General features: G+C 42.9%; 1 protein-coding gene across 5 annotated transcripts in view; it reads left to right on the forward strand.

The window, feature by feature from the left end:
* The window catches only part of EML1 (EMAP like 1), a 118,349-nt gene that overhangs the window by 28,708 nt on the left and 73,806 nt on the right, over window positions 1-15,835 (forward strand). For 2 of the 5 annotated variants that reach the window (XM_052693347.1, XM_052693349.1), the window contains exon 1: window positions 10,212-10,370. The exons of 1 other annotated variant lie outside the window; for it this stretch is intronic. In XM_052693347.1, the coding sequence (XP_052549307.1) occupies window positions 10,304-10,370 (67 nt within the window). In that variant the 5' untranslated portion in view covers window positions 10,212-10,303. Of the gene's footprint in view, window positions 1-10,210; window positions 10,371-15,835 lie in introns of those variants that run through there. 2 more of the 5 variants (XM_052693346.1, XM_052693350.1) reach the window with 2 other exon arrangements.

The raw sequence follows: 15,835 nt of genomic DNA on the forward strand, positions 1-15,835 counted from the left end.
TGCAAAGGCCTGTTGAACTGTAGGTTTAATGACGACAGTTAGAAAAAGTAGTCATTAATCACTTGTACCTTGGTGTCATCTGTCAGTAGCCATCCCGCAGCCAAATAGTGAGCCAGAATTCCCCTGTTCTTCTTCACGCATGTTTGTAGCATGGCATCTTGTTATTCCTCTGTCTCTGCATTTTATTTCATGCTTTTGTCTTTGATTTTGCTTCAATGCACTTTTGCCATTCATCCATGACTATCCTGAACGATCTGATCACTTTCCATGTACTTTCATCTGGCCAGGTCAGAAAGGGTCTTGTATGTAGCCATGAACTTAATTACTCTTTTTTTACTGCATTTTCTCTGTTTTTCCCTGCACTGGGATAATGTGAGTTTTCGAGATCCAAGGAAAAATATGCAGAGATGGAAAAACCCTGGGTTTCAAGCATCACATGCCATATTTTCTAGCTTCACATGGGAGGAAATCATAGTTGACTGAGAAAACAAAGGATCTTCCTCTGACAAAAGGAAAAAGTTCAAAATACTAAACTATATCTAGGCTTTCCTCTAGTTCTGTTGTGTGAATTGGATGCAACTCAAAGCACATGGTCCATTGAGAATACAAGCAAGAGCGAAAAGGACATTTTTCATGCGGTCCTGATCTGCTCAGATATTTTACTCTGCTTTTAATCTCTAATTGCACAATTTTCCACAAATGTACATCTACAACTGTTGAGGATCATTAGTCATATGTATTCTTTTTCAGCATAAAGTATTTACTTCTTATTCTTGGATGGTCTCCAAATGGCATTTATAACAGTGAGGCTGGCAAAATACCCTTTTGCAGAGTATTTACAGGTTTTCTTCAAAACAGCTTACTGAAATGAAGCTAATGCTGTGAACTTCCTTTAGAGATGTTATCCTCTTAATTGGTCAGATGAAGCTAAATGGCACCAGGATTCTATTCTGCTAAAATGATTGTTTGTAACTGCTGATGTGTTGACATAAATGATATCATGAAGGAATGGGGGAGATGTTCTAGAAATGTAAACCTGACCATTTTGGATCCAGAGTTCCACTTTCGCCAAAAAACTCTTTGGCTGAATGAAGTAACTGATGAACGTGAGACAATGGGTTAAATTATTTGTAATTATTTCTGTATATAGCATCATAAAGCAAAATAAGCTTTATATAGCTTTTTAAATTTTTCCAATAAAAAGTCATGAATTCAAAACTTCAGCTGAAGTTTCGTGCTCTGCAAGGCTGCGGTCGCTGAAGGCTGGGCCCCTTCTACCCGTGCTTCGGTCTGGGTGGGCACACTCACCTCTGTGTGGGAATATTCATCTGAAGCAGTTCTTTTGTGAAAAAAAGCAAAATTCATTGTCACAAGATTTCTCAGACAACTGTAAAACATATCTTGAGCTGTTTATGGCCCGAATACTCATTAAGCAGCTCCTGATGTGCAGAAGAGCTGTGTAAGAGGATGAATGTAAGGAGCAGGCAGTGAGTGCGGCATTCCAGAGCTGTGTTGTGACGTGCAGAGCGAGGTCCCAGCTTGGCAGCCCTGTGGTCACACAGCGTCCCTTGGCAGCCACCAGCTCTCTGCCAGCCAGTGCACACTGCGGGGGTTTTGTGTTCTTCATTCTTTCATTCATGGCTGCATCTGCTTGTGTAATTTATGGAGCACAATACATATTTTTCTTCTGAGAGTCATTCTGTTCTTTATTCCAGTATTTATTCTGTCAGAGAATGGTGGGAGAAGGAGGGGTTGTCGGGCATCAAAGAGTTGAAAAGAACTTGTCTTCCTGCTCTTTTTCCCTTGAATTATGACTGCAGTAATGACAAAATACTTCTAGCTTCTCTCCTTTCCCTTAACCATAGCTGTGATTTTTCTCTTACTCCCCTGAACATTTGAGAGAGAAATGTCAGGTGGTGAAGTACTTAAGAACCAAAATGCTGCATCAGGAAATGTTTTTATAATTATTAAACTCCGTAAGAAACAAATGGCAGATTGTTCCCTATGCTGCAGTGCTGGCAGTCAGGAGCAGGACCTGGGCAGCTTCTCAGGGCTTCACTTGGGCATTGTCACTACTGCCCCCCATTCTTTCTCCGTTCCTCACCCTCCAGATGCCGCCACCAAGAGCAGAATGTCATGCATGGCTCCCCTGGGCTGATCAGTAATCCTACATCTTGCACTGCCTCACAGAGGATCTGAAGAACAGCCACATTCTTTCCTCAAAAGCCAAACATTTCATGACTGTGAGCCTGATCTCCAAACTATGACTGCTCATGTTCCTGAGCAACTTAGTGAAAGCTTCTTTGGTCCAATCACTGGTTTCATTTTGTCTTATTTATATTTTATGTATCAAAAGAAGATGAAAAGTGTAATTTCAAAGTTTCTGGATATGCTGTCTGGGAATCCTGAGGAAGAAGTTACTTTAAAAAAACACATGTAACACAAAATTGCTTTGATTGCATTGCAGGCCTTGCAGTAATTGCTAAGACAAGAACAGAAAAGTTTCTTCCAAGCCAGGTTTTGTTCCAAAGTAAATTTAAAAAGTTTAATTCCAAACAAAACTATACTTACCCACAAAAACAAAAGTTACATCCCATGCTGGATGTTAATGTAAAGCAATGCTGGAAACAGTAGGGAAGGATTGTTCCCTATTGCTTTTTACTCAAGCCAACCAAGTTTATACTAGCTGATGATTTAACTGCTTTCTTCCATCCCTAGGTTGTGCCGAGGGATCTTGTAATGGGAAAGCAGAAATGGGCTGAGGCAGCAAAATCACTGCAGGGGTGTGAGGTTTCAAAGTAGGTGGTCCTGGGCTCTGGTAGATATTGAAGGAATCTCTGAGTGTAGTGGGCTGAATTTTCCACATATCCTTCACAGGTCATCTTCTCTAGCAGTGCCTCTCTCCTCCGACAGCTCAGGAAAAGCTCATTAGTTCAAGGAGTTGGAACCAGGAGCCTTGCTGTTGTGCTGTGCAGAGCTAACCCACGTGGCATGAACAGGGCACTGTCTGCCTGCTCCCTTTGCCTCTTTTTGTGTACTTAATATTGCATTTGATGAAAGATAATGGAGATGCATAAGCAAAGCCTTAAGCAAGATTAATTGAGGTGGTACAGGGGCATGGGTGATGGTAGGAGCTAAGATCACAGGTAAACCCTTTTACTCTCTATGGTTTCCTTACTAGCACAAATTAGCTTTTCCAACAGATACCCAATGAAAGGCCAGCACAAAATAAAATCAGTAAGGGAAATGCAGCAGTTTTACTGACTGTCTCTCAGAAGATACTTGTCTCTATTTGTTCTTCACAGATCCCAAGGAACTTTAAAATGTCCTGTCTGGGTACATTTTCAAGTAACATAAATTATCAATTTTAGCTCTTATTGCAAATATAAAAAATGACATGAGTAAGATTGGTGAGTCCTTCATAGCATTAGCATGTTGAAGAGATGTGGTGCTTCATCTTATGCATAGATTTTTATGTGTGCTTTATTGTTTACATGGCTGACAGTAAATTTTCCTAATAAGCATCGGTTCATACAATGCCTTAACTGTGCTGGATCCTGAATCAGTGAATAGTGACACAGGAAGGTTTGAAATTATGAACATTCTGTGATAAGTCACAAGTTAAAACAATCCTTCTCTGACTAAGGAATGAGCTGAATAGTGCTGTGATACGTTTCTCTGTTCCAGAGTGCTATAGGAATATGTTTGCAGACAAAATCTTTTCTCTTAGAATGTACCCAGCCAATATACTTTGTTCCTTTCTGCTTTCTATTTCTGCATTTTATACCTTCTTATAAATTCTCACTATCAAGTTAAAATTCTTATTCTAAAAACACAACAGATTAAGAATTTTATTACGACTTTGTTAAAAAGAGGTAAGCTGTGTATGTCTTAAACGATCTATTTACTAAGTTTAATTTTTTTTTTTCTTTTTTTTAAAATATATCTATTAACCTCTAGTCTTGTTTTTTTGTGATACAACTCAGAAGGCATAAATTTATATTGCTATGGCTTTGTATAAACCAGATTTTATATTGCAACAAAACATGATTTAAGTAAACAAGGAAGATAGGCCTCTGGATTATTTACTGTCACTGTGATCTCAGCCATGTGCAGGAGGGGGGTCTATGCTGTGCTAGACACAAAAGCATTCCTTTCTGACATTTGCTAGAAGTGTTTCCGAATAACCCAATGTTGGGGCACCCTGGGGTTTCTATGGGTGCAGGAAACTCCATCTGCTGGGAGGGAATTCCCCTGGGAGTGATGCAGCTGCGTGGGGACAACTCTGCTGGATCCTTTGTGTTGAACTGCTCTGGGTGCAACCTGTGTCAAAGTGACAGCACCACAAACTAGATGAGGTTTTAAAGAGCTAAAGTTTCAGCCTCTACTTAGGACTGAAGCCACTTGATGCAGAGCTGCAAAGCTGGGCTGGAACAGAAAAAAGAAGTAATTTTGAAGAGTGAACGGGTAATTACTTTATGCGCTGCTATCCATCTTGCTCCTTTTCACTTCTCTCAGAGTACTAATATCTCAAAAATGCTGTACTCATCAGCACGTATTGCACAGAGGTGGGAATGGAGTTGCATTCCTGTGCATCTGTAGTGCACATTGCTTCTCATTGGTTTAGTATCACAATGCTATATCCGTGGTTGTAACAAGTCTGCAGTTGACCATTGCAAACATTGAAGTGCATTGAACCTGAGTTGTTCTGGGGCCTTTTGAAAATAAGGATGTTTCTACACAGATACTACGCTTGAAAGCATTTCATAATGTGCTGAATAAGTAATACCTTCAGTGTTTGCAGGCAGGATATTCTAATAGTTAGTGCACCCAGGTGGTGGTTACTCTGGTTTTATTCTGCCTCTGACCTCTCTGTGTGACTTTGGCTGTGTTGTGCTTTCCCTCTCATTTTCTGAATGTGTAGAATAAAGGTAGTTTTTAGTTTACAAAGGTGGTGCAAGCCTGAAAGCATCGCTGTGTGTTGAGCAGTTCCCCTTCTTTGGATGGGAAGAATCATAGAATGCAAAGTATTATTCTTTTCATCTTCAAAGTGTTCTTTTCATATTTACAAATTAATTGATTTACAAACCACTATTATTTTGTCTGAGCAGTGTGACTGAGGACGCTCTTACTGGAACTGTGTAATTTTCTCTATAATTAATGTATGTCACTCTGACCAACACGTTGTGTACAGACTTACTGTAACACATTTTCATTTGGATAGTAAAACATGCACACCTTTGATGGTTTCAACCCACATTTGTTATACTGTATTTTTAATGTGCTCAGACTGTGCTTGTCTGATGGTGATTCTCCCCTTACATCCCGTCTTCCCCACATGCAAGAAGTGCGCTTTGTAGTGACATTCATTCAGACCCCTGCTGTGGCTGAAGCAGTGGAGTCCTGCTATTCAGATGAACGATTATTCCAGCAGCTGAAGTGTTTTCATAAAAGGGACCGGGAGGCAAGTCTGCTGGAGAGCAGTAGGAAAGGAAATCCTTATTTGAGCCTATGATAGGACCCTGACAGCGAGCCCCACTCTAATACCTGGAGATTGTCTATTGGTGAGGAAAAAGCTCTTCTGAAGAATAAAGCAATTTATTCACCTCACAAAATTGTCTTCAAAAAAAAAAAAAAAAAAAAAGAAACTTCTCACTTTTTGCTGCTGCTCACTGATGAAGAAAGGCAAAACAGGAAAAAAAAAAAAAAAAAAGTCTAAATGAGGATTTAGGCAGACTGCAGGCAGCTAATTCCAGAATATAAAGAAAGAAAGGGACAGACTGTTTTGCAAGGTCTGTTGTGACAGGACAAGGGAAAATGGTTGCAAACTAAAAGAAAGGAGATTTAGATTGGATATAAGAAGATTTTTACTATAAGGGCAATGAGGCACTGGTACAAACTGCCAAAGAGGTGGTGGATGCTCCCACCCTGGGGTGGGAGGATGTCCCTGGGGACACCCAGAGTCAGGCTGGACAGGGTTCTGAGCACCTGATGGAGCTGTAGGTGTCCCTGTTCATTGCACTGGGGTTGGACCAGGTGGCCTTTAAGCATCCCTTCCAACTCCAACAATCCTATAATTCTATGAACTTAACCCCAGAGCCCTCTCCTGTGTGCCCATCTAATCCAACAGTGCCACAGCCCTGGAGCTCATTCTCCCTCCCTCCACAGGCTCCCGCACTGTACTGCTGCTTCTGCACAGTGTCCTTCAAAATTCAGGCAGAGCACCATGCCAGCAACATGGGGCCTGTACTGCTGCATTACCTTTATCCTGGGAGATGTACAACTGGGAGAGGATGAACACTGTGACTCGAGGAGCCCCCACACTTGCACAAGCATGCAGTTTGAGGGCCTCCAGGCTGGAGCAGAGATGGGCTGCTACATTAGGTAAGACTGTAGATGGTGAAACAGACACTTGTCTCAAATTGAAGCAAAATGAATTACAGAACCAACTCACACGGCAGTGAGCATGGCCTAGAATCATATGATTTCCAGCAAGCTCGAGGGACTCATCAGAAGTTAGTCACAGTAAAATAGATGCTATAATTATATCCACTGATAAATTTTAGTGAAACCACCACATCTGCTGACAGTGCTAGATGCTTTGCATATTGAAGTTTTCTCTGGTTACAAAATAGGCCCCGTGTGTGCAACAGCTGTTCAAACTTTTCTGATCTGTTCTGTGTATATGTGTTACAGTGACCTGAAACAAAAACCTTTCATCCTCTGTGTTGAACTGAGGCTTCAACTCTTCTAAATTCTGCAAAGAAGGGCTGGGAGTGCCTAAGCCCATCGGCAGACCTGCGCAGCAGGTTTTGCTGTGAGGACCCAAACTCTAGTGTCCGTTCCTTACCAAATGCCACCGAATATACTCACTGAATGCAGTGGTGTCCTGCACAGATCAAGATGTCAGAGGACGAAAGGTAGCCTGTCAAAGCAATCACCAAAAAGGCAAAAACATCCTGATGCTGTTGTATGACAGAGCCAAATAAATGACCTGGAAAGAAAAGTCACTTTCGAAAAATTCTTTGTTACTGGTCAGTTGGAATGTGTTTGGATTCAGATTTTTTTCTCCCAACATTCTTGCTAAGTGTAGATACTATAGGAATAAGATTTAGAACCAGTGCTATTGTTTTAGTGGACTTTAAAATGATACTGTAACTTGTTTTTTTTTCTTAGTATTGGCATGTGATGGAAACGGCTTGCTGTAATGTTACCTGCTACATCATATCAGAATGCTATACAACTCTATCCTGTTGAGAGTTATGAATTGTTACACTTCTCATATGAAAAAGCTACAGGATATTTTACATATTTATTAGTAATGCAAAGAAATAGAAAAAAAAAGAAACATAAATATATATAACATCAAAATTATTTGATGCCAGCATGTAAATGGGGAGTGTAAGCAAGGTTTCCTTCTCTTAAAATTGAAGTATGACCTCCTGAGAATTCTGCTAAGGATATATGAAAGCTCTTTTGTTTTCATGCATCAAACAGTTATTTATATTACCCCACTCAATGCAAATGATACAAAATAAAATGTCCTACAGAGTTTTAACACTGTCAGCAGTAATTTGCACAAATGTACAACAGAACCCCTCAAAATACATCATTCCTACTATATTGCTCAGGATGCTACATTCACATTTCTGTCATTTACCTTGGACATGTACAAATGATTAAAGCTACAGCTCACTGAAGAATAGACTGTAGAAGTGTTTGCATTGTTTAGCTCCACCACCAGAATGCCCGCTGAAATATTAGTGAATTCTTCAGATCCATTGTTCCATTGTTCATGCAGCCAGATAGAATTTCTCATTTTGTGCCCCATAGTGCAGGTTAGTGTAATAAGATTGTGAGAGGTCTAAAAATCATTGTAATTAAATTGTGTGTTAAATAGTGCTTTCCTTTTCCAGCACTTGCCCTCTGAATATAACGGCATCATAACTGCATCTAGAAATCTGAGCTGAGATCATCTTTTATCATTTCACTGAGATGATTTTCAGTGTAGTGAGCAGAAAGGCTTCACTGTTGGCTTCACAACACCTTCACAGCTAATTTCAGTAGGCAATCCATTGTGAGGATCAGGTATTTTCACTTTCTTCAAGGATGCTGTGCTCAGATCAGGTTTAGGTCCTATTTTCTAAGTTAATTTTAATTTGCTCTCTCTGAAATGGAGCTCTATTGCCCCTTTTTGTTCTTTCTTTGGCAGCAAAACACACTGTAGAAGTTGCCAGGTGTTTACTTCTCTGATTTTTCTAACACTCTGACATCATTTTTTGCTACACGTATAGTACTTCTGATATCCTTTACCATGTGATTCATCTGATGCTGCAATTGCTACAGAACTGTACAGAAACTGTTTGATATTAAAATCATGCACCGCAGTTCAGATTTCATAGATTTATTTTCCAAAATGTGCACATCTTAAGGAGGTATGGATGAAGCTAACGTTGACAGCTCCTGGAGAGCATGCTGCTTGTGTTAAAACTATCTCTAGCAATTGGAAAATCAGTGCATTAGAACATGCCACAGCCTCAGAATGAGGAACTTATGACAGTAATGATGCTTTAAAATGAACTTCTTAATTGGTACTAAAAATGAGCTTCATTTCTCTAGTACTGTACCTTATCTGGAAAAAAAATCCCATGCATGTGTACGTATTTGTGTGTATATTGTTTTAGAAAAATATGATGTTTTGGAAAAGTTTGATGGATTATGCCTGAGAAGGCCATGAGAAAACCTAAGGGACCTATGTTAATTTTAAAGATTAGAAAGAATTATGGCTGACTTTAAACATTGTATTTTTGAAGTCATTTTCATTTTTATTATAATTTATTTTTAGCTACACAACTACAAATTTCCTTTCTTTTATAGCCTGCAGCTATAACACACTGTGGTCTCTGTCAGACACAAGCACCATCACGCTGGTTTGGAGATCTCTTCAATTCTACCAATATTGGCAATGGCAATTCAGAAGGGAGCAGTTTTCACCCTGCTTTAATATGGAACTGATATCCTAGCCTAATTTTACAGCATATTTTTGTGTTAGCACTACTATGGCTCAGTGGTTGGTGCAAAGACTCATATATACAGAACTCAGGCCTGTAGCTGGATCCACATGATGGAACTGTCATGCAAAAAAAGCTCCTTAAAACACTGAGACATAGAGGCACACTTTAAGTGTTCTGGCATTTCTGAAGAGGAAAGGTGCTATAGAAATGCAACGTGTTGTTTTTGTCATGTCTGCAGAGGAGCTTGAAATAAAAATGGCTTTTGTTCACTGAATACATCAGCATTTCTAGCACAGAAACCGAAGCCAACTTTTACACGGCCTAATAGCAAGGGAACAAGGGGGAATTGCTTTAAACTAAGAGAGGGGAAATTTAGGTTAGACGTTAGGAAAATATTCTTTACTCAGAGGGCAGTGAAGCACCGCTGCCCAGAGAGCTGCGGGTGCCCTGTTCCTGGAGGTTCCCAAGGCCGGGCTGGATGGGGCAGCCTGAGCTGGTTGGGCAGTCAGCCCACGGCAGAGGGTTGGGACTGTGCGGACTTTGAGGTCCAGCGCATATCTTCACCTTGTTAGTGTAAGAGAGAATCAGTCACAGCACTATGGTGACAGCTCTATCCTATGGCCTCCGAAACGAAGAGGCCGCAGGGCCAGACCTGCGCAGCGGTTGCTCCAGGGGAAGCAAGGGGAGCTGTTAAGCTGGCAGAAGGGGAACGCTGAGGCAGCACCGAGCAGACAGGCTACCCCAGTCAGACCGCCAAACTCCTGCCGAACGCATGCCGACTTGTAATTCCCCGCATCCCAAACTTCACCCTCTTCCCACCGACTTCAGCCTTCGGATCGCTTCGGGGCACCTTCCCAGGGAGCTCCCCACCCCGCTCCCTCTCGGGCACCGCTCAGCAGGGCTCACCCGGAGGTGCCCGTGCTGCGGGCTGCCGCCGAGGAGAAGCGGCCGCAAGACGCCGCTCTCCGCTCGGCTTTCTCCCCGCGGTCTCCTTCGCCGGCCGCCCTCTGACGGTGGAGCGGAGATCCCGGGCCGCGGCGTCCCCGGCCGCGCAGCACCCGGCAGCGGGGAGCGCCCCGCCCCGCCCCGCCCCGCCCCGCCCCGCGGCCGCCCCCTCCCGCAGCCCCGGCGCGGCCGCCGCCCCATCCGCGGCGGAGTGAATGGGTTGCCATGGCAACTGAGTGAGGCAGGCAGCAGGCCGCCGCCGGCCCCCGCCGCCTCCGCTCCTCAGCGCGCGGACGAAGCGGCCGCCGGGACGGGCGAGGGGAGGCCGGCGGCGCGGCGGCAGGATGGAGGACGGCTTCTCCAGCTACAGCAGTCTTTACGACACCTCCTCGCTGCTCCAGTTCTGCAACGGTGAGAGCGGGGCGGCCGCGGGGAGCGACGAGGTGCCGGCGTCCCGGCGGGGCGGGGGCGAAGGCGGAGGCCGGCGGCGGGGAGAGGAGGGCCTGCGGGCAGGCCTGACCGCACGGCCCCGGCTGAGCCGCGGGGAGAACGGGAGGGAGGAAACTTCGTTCCTCGGCCTCCCCGTTGCGCAGCTCCGGAGCCGCGGGGAACTTCTGCACCTGGCCCGTAGGAATTCGCGTACACGCGTGCGTGCGTGGATGTGCGTGCGTGTATCCGCTTCGAGCAGCCGGCAGCGAGCGGTCGCGCACCGCCGTGCGGCTCTGCGGAGCGCCTCAGCCCGGCGGACGCCCCTCGTGTACGGCCGCGCTGTGTCACACCGAGAGCTGTGAGCGCGCAGCGTCCCGCCGGCCTGGGCAGGTGGCCCTGGGATCCCTGAGCTGCAACCTTCCGAGCAGTGCTGGGGCAGCTGTTCTGCTGTCACCTGGTTCTCCTCTTTTTTTTTTTTTTAACGTTTATGTCACTTAAGAGGCTGCCTGGTGTGATGTGCGTGGTGGCCTGGAAGGCGAGCTGTTTGGCCCGCCGTGACAGCTTGTGGAAAAGACAGAAGGAAGTGAGGAATTTGTCGGTGTTATCAGAGGAAATACTTGTGAGGCTGGCCTGCGTGGCGCTGGGGATTATGGAGCTGGCTGGTGTTTGCTGTTATGGGGTGAAAATACATCGTGTGTGCTAAACGCTGCTGGGAGTTGCTCCTGGAAAACTTAAGAATTGAAAATCGCATATTTGGAGATTGGTTACCACTTTCCAGCAGCAAAATAAGGAGCTTTCCTAATCTCAAATGTCAGTAAAAACTGACCTGTTAATCTCTAGTTCCTCCAGGTTTTAACAGTGCTCTGGCTTTCTGCTGTCTGAGCAGCTGGAGCCAGGTTAGTATTAAATCGCTTTATGGCAACAACTGCATCAAAAAGCTTGCATCAAACAGCTCTTCTCATATCTTCATTTTTTCCACATCTCGCAGGATTCTTTTTGTGGTGTGCTGTATGACAGGGGTAGGATTACAGAAAACACTACTTTGTGCGGACCTTGATGTTGTAGGAGTCATTTTTTAGAATGTGAAGAATTGAGCTATGCATTGTGTGGGACTGCAGTATTCTCCGAGCTCTTCCAGAGGGAAAATCATGACTATGTACGGGGGTTGTGTGCTAATAACAGATGCCTGTTTTGCCTCAACTTAGTAAATATTTCACTGCAAGTATTTTTTAACAAGAAAATATGCATTGCATTGATTCATTTCAAACTCTGTACTCTAATCCATTTGTAAGCAAGCTGGCTTCCTACCAAAATCCTTGGGCTCTGCTTTTGCTGTATTCATGGCAGTAGCATACATGTGGGAATAGTAGGAGTAAAAGCACTTTCTGAGCAGTTTGAATAAGTGGAGTATCTTATTTCTGAGAACTCACAGTTCTGTTGATTTTGTAACCCTGAGCACATAGTATGTGAGATGAAAATACACCTTATATATACTCATGTTGCATATAGGTTTGAAAACCGTAGTTAATCCTTAAGTTTTATCCTCTTGAATGAGTTGCTGAAGAGATTATTTGCCCATTTGTCATGCAATTGTCAGTGCAGAGCTCAGGAAACTGTTGTTAACTTGAATTATTCTGTGTTTATAAAAGAAAGTGGTTTGATTCAAAGTCTTTCCTTCAATGAGTTAACATTCAGTGAGACTTCATTATACGAGATGAAGCAGAACAAGAGAATGGGGTCTTTGAATAGTGCCTTGAGATGATCAGATATTTCATACTGACACACGTGACCCATAAGGGGAAAAAATGCAGATGAAAAATACCAGTGAAGGTTTTAAGGTTGAAAGTGGAAAAGAAAACTGCTTTGGAAGGAAGTGAAAAGCTCTTTCAAGTATAAGGGGTACTGTGAAAGGTGATATGGGCCATGAGTAGGGCAGGAATAAAGAAGAATCAAACAGTATGAGCAGGTGATAGGCATTTGAAGAAAAATATGACTTAGGTGTTGGGCAAAGCAAAATAAAGCAATAGTAGGTAAGCGCTTGATTTGGCCATTGTTGTAGGTTGAGAAGTTTTTCCTTCCGAAGAGAGGAAATGAGGATTAATTCTAGTTTTACAAGTTGTAGTGGCAATACTCAGTCACAGCCTGAAGCAGTGATTGAGCACCTGGTGGGTGAGCAGGGCCAACCCAGGAGAGCTCAGGTGCACGCAACGTACCTGAGTGACTCAAGGGTTGGAACCGGGATCCACCCCTTCCCAGCCCTTATTTAAGTGTTGGCAGTGTAGGTGAAGGCACCTCTTGCTGGAGTTCCCTGCCTACCCAAGGTCTTCTGAAGGTAAGCTGCTCTTTTCCTTCATTTCTGCATCCATGGCTGCTGTGTTCAGGCTCGTTCTCATTTGCTGCAGCCAAGGACTTTGCCATCCTGATATCATTGTCCCTTTATAGCATTACACTAGTACAGACGTAATGGGAATTATTGGTTGTCTGAAGATGAAGAAACAAGAGACTGTCTATGTGAAAAGATCAGAATACAAAGCCAGTGCTCCTATAAGAATAATGCAGATAACCTGTGGGCAGCACAGGTGGCCTGGGCAGTGGGAACGTCTCCATTTGGCACAAGGACAGCTGTGTTTTCTCCAGTGTTCCAGTTCTTTCCCTGCTAGGGACAGGTGGTGGCTGCCGAGGGTATGCAGAAGCTTCCGTGCAAGGGGAGGAAGGAGTGCAGTGCTGGGAGGTTGTGATGGGGTAAGGGAAACAGGGTCTTGGTTGTTGGAGGACCTGGTTAGAGAGGGAAGAGGTAACAGGAGGGCAAATTGGCAAGTTTACCCTGAGCCTTCCTTTTTCTCTAGAAATGGTTCAGAGTTCAGGAGAAGGATTTTTTTTTTTGATACTATACTGGCCTGGTCCATGTGATTGTGTAGTAACGTGTTCTTGTAGTTTACAGAGTATACAAATATTGTAAATGGAGACAGGAGAGAAGAAAGAGGCAAAGAAAACATGTTCTTTTGGAGCTGCATGTCTAAAATCTAGGACAAATATTTAGCACATCTAGTTCAAAGACATCTACTTCCTTCAGCGCTTTTACAGAGCAGTGGGATAGAGTTGGCATTTGAGAACCACTATGTTAATGGATTCAGATGTCAGTCGGAGATGGCATCAAAGCAAGAAATATGAACTTGCAACGTGCTTTTTAATCAAGTTATTTCATTCTTCTTCCCTTAGCTGTAGACCCAGAGGAAGCAGTATATGCCTACCTCATTGATATTTATCATACTATCTAGAAATCTCCCTCTGTGTTTTCAGAGGATGAGCTCTTCAGGGCAAAATTTTTGCCTATTCTTTATTTTTTCTTTAAACCAAAGACGCCAAAATAACTTTCTAGTGCCTATCTTAAGGATGGTTCTCAACCAACATCTCACTTTCTAGGTAATTAAATGCTTTGTTTATTTTGCATCACATAAATGGTAACAAATAATCACCCAAGCTTCATTTGGATTAACTGTGCCAGGTTGTAGATACCCTCTCTGATGTAACTCTTCTGTAGTTTTTAGTTTGAAAACTGTGATGTTCATTCACAGTCAACCAATATTTTACTAAAGCATTCCTCAAACTGAAGAGTAGAGCACTGGTAAGGCAGTTCAGTGTCAAGCTTTTTAGTAGCTGTGTAAGAAGAGATAAAGAGAACCACACTGGAGATGAAATTCTGCAGAACAAGGCACATCCTGGCATTATGTACAGTGCTTATCTTGCCTCCTAATCACTCTTGCAGTTCAGAAATTCACCTGTTATGATTACAAACATGTCAGGTGGGGTTTGGGCATTGGTGTGTGGATCCTCTGACCGCAATTCCCTCTCCAGTCGCAGCAGTAACTATGGTCTAAGAAATGTGGCCTGCACTACACTGGTAGCTGTGGGCATCGTATTTGGGGAGTCAAATATGAAAGGTAAAATTAGTGCTTCCTGCGTTCTGCAAGACGCCTGTGTGATCTTTGAGGAGGAAGGGAGAGTTTATCTGTGGTTCATTTACAAATAACTCATAGTATTCTTCACTTGGCTATTGGGGAAACAGTAGCTGTCAAATGGTCACTTCTGCAAACAGCAGCCTTGCTCAACAGAAACATCAAATTTAGAGTATTTGGGAGAAGCAGTAAAGAAATGTAGAACAAATTCTTTCTAAATGGAATTGATTTATCTCTAAAGGGTTCTATAATGTTAATTATTTCTTTTAAAGCACTTATCATCAAAATGATTAGTACAGTTGTCAGTAGAAAAGTATGGATTTCATGGAAATTTTGAAGTGATTTTAACTGTATCAACATCTGTTTTAAAAAGTCAATCAAATAAACCCTGAACTTTTAAAAGTAGCACCTTACAAAGCTGCTGCATCATATTGTTAAGGTTTTTGCTAGGTAATAGTTCTGACAACTGTCAGTTTCTTTCCTTTCTCATTCACCCCAAAGTTATGAGAAGTAGACTGTGTGACTCTGCTCGTGTATTTGGTGTTGGTTGGTTGATTTCCAAGTTACCTGAAAATTATCTGCTGCTTCTCCCAAATGAATTGAATATATGTACATTTTCTCTCTGACTCATCTGTCTACAAGCATAGGGATGCCCTAATGGTGAGGAAATGAACCCCACAAACAGGAAACCTCTATGGATAGTATTATTTTGGCAGTTTTCTTTGACGTCTGACTCCTGCACTTCCTCTCCCTGACTTTCCAAAATACATCCAGTTACTCTCTTCCTACAGCTGGACCTAAATTGCACAGCAGTATGTAGATTAGGGCATCAACAATGCTAATCAGAGTCTTGCAGTTTTCAGGTCACTAGCTTAAAGCCATCAAGGCTAGAAGGGGTTGTAATTTGTTTCACTGTCACCATTTTCAGGAATAATGCAAAGAGAAACTGGATTTGTCTCCTTGAACAAATCAATGTACTGCATGTAGAAAAGGATGTTGCAAGCGTGTTCAAAGTGGTGCTGCAAAACATGTTAATCACTTTATTCATGTTTATTTATTTTGTTTCTCAATAGCAAATAACATGTTGAGGGAGGAAGGCATACCAGGCTTTCTTGTGTTTCATCTTTAGACTTGTGCTCTGCAGGACCATGGCACGTTTTGGACTTGTGGAGATGACCTATATGAAGCTTCTGTCAGTTTGGTAGGACAGCAAAAGATTTTATTAGCAAGAACTGCTTGGAGAACACTTTATCATTGCAATTTCTTCTGGCTTTTACCAGTTGGACCCTTAAATGTACTGCAGAATTGGGCTCTGTTAGATGTTTGCTTCATGTTTCAAACTATACAGCACATAAGATGAGCTTCTATCAAGTTGCTTCTATTTTGAGATTGAGGAGAAGAGTGGCATACAGAAACATGTGTATCATGTGTCTAGTAATTGAATGCAAAATGAACCATTCACTATGAAATAAAATTAACTTGCTGTAATGG

This window comes from Tympanuchus pallidicinctus, unplaced genomic scaffold, assembly GCF_026119805.1.
Source record: "Tympanuchus pallidicinctus isolate F22 unplaced genomic scaffold, pur_lepc_1.0 scaffold3, whole genome shotgun sequence".
Taxonomy (NCBI): Eukaryota; Metazoa; Chordata; class Aves; order Galliformes; family Phasianidae; genus Tympanuchus; species Tympanuchus pallidicinctus.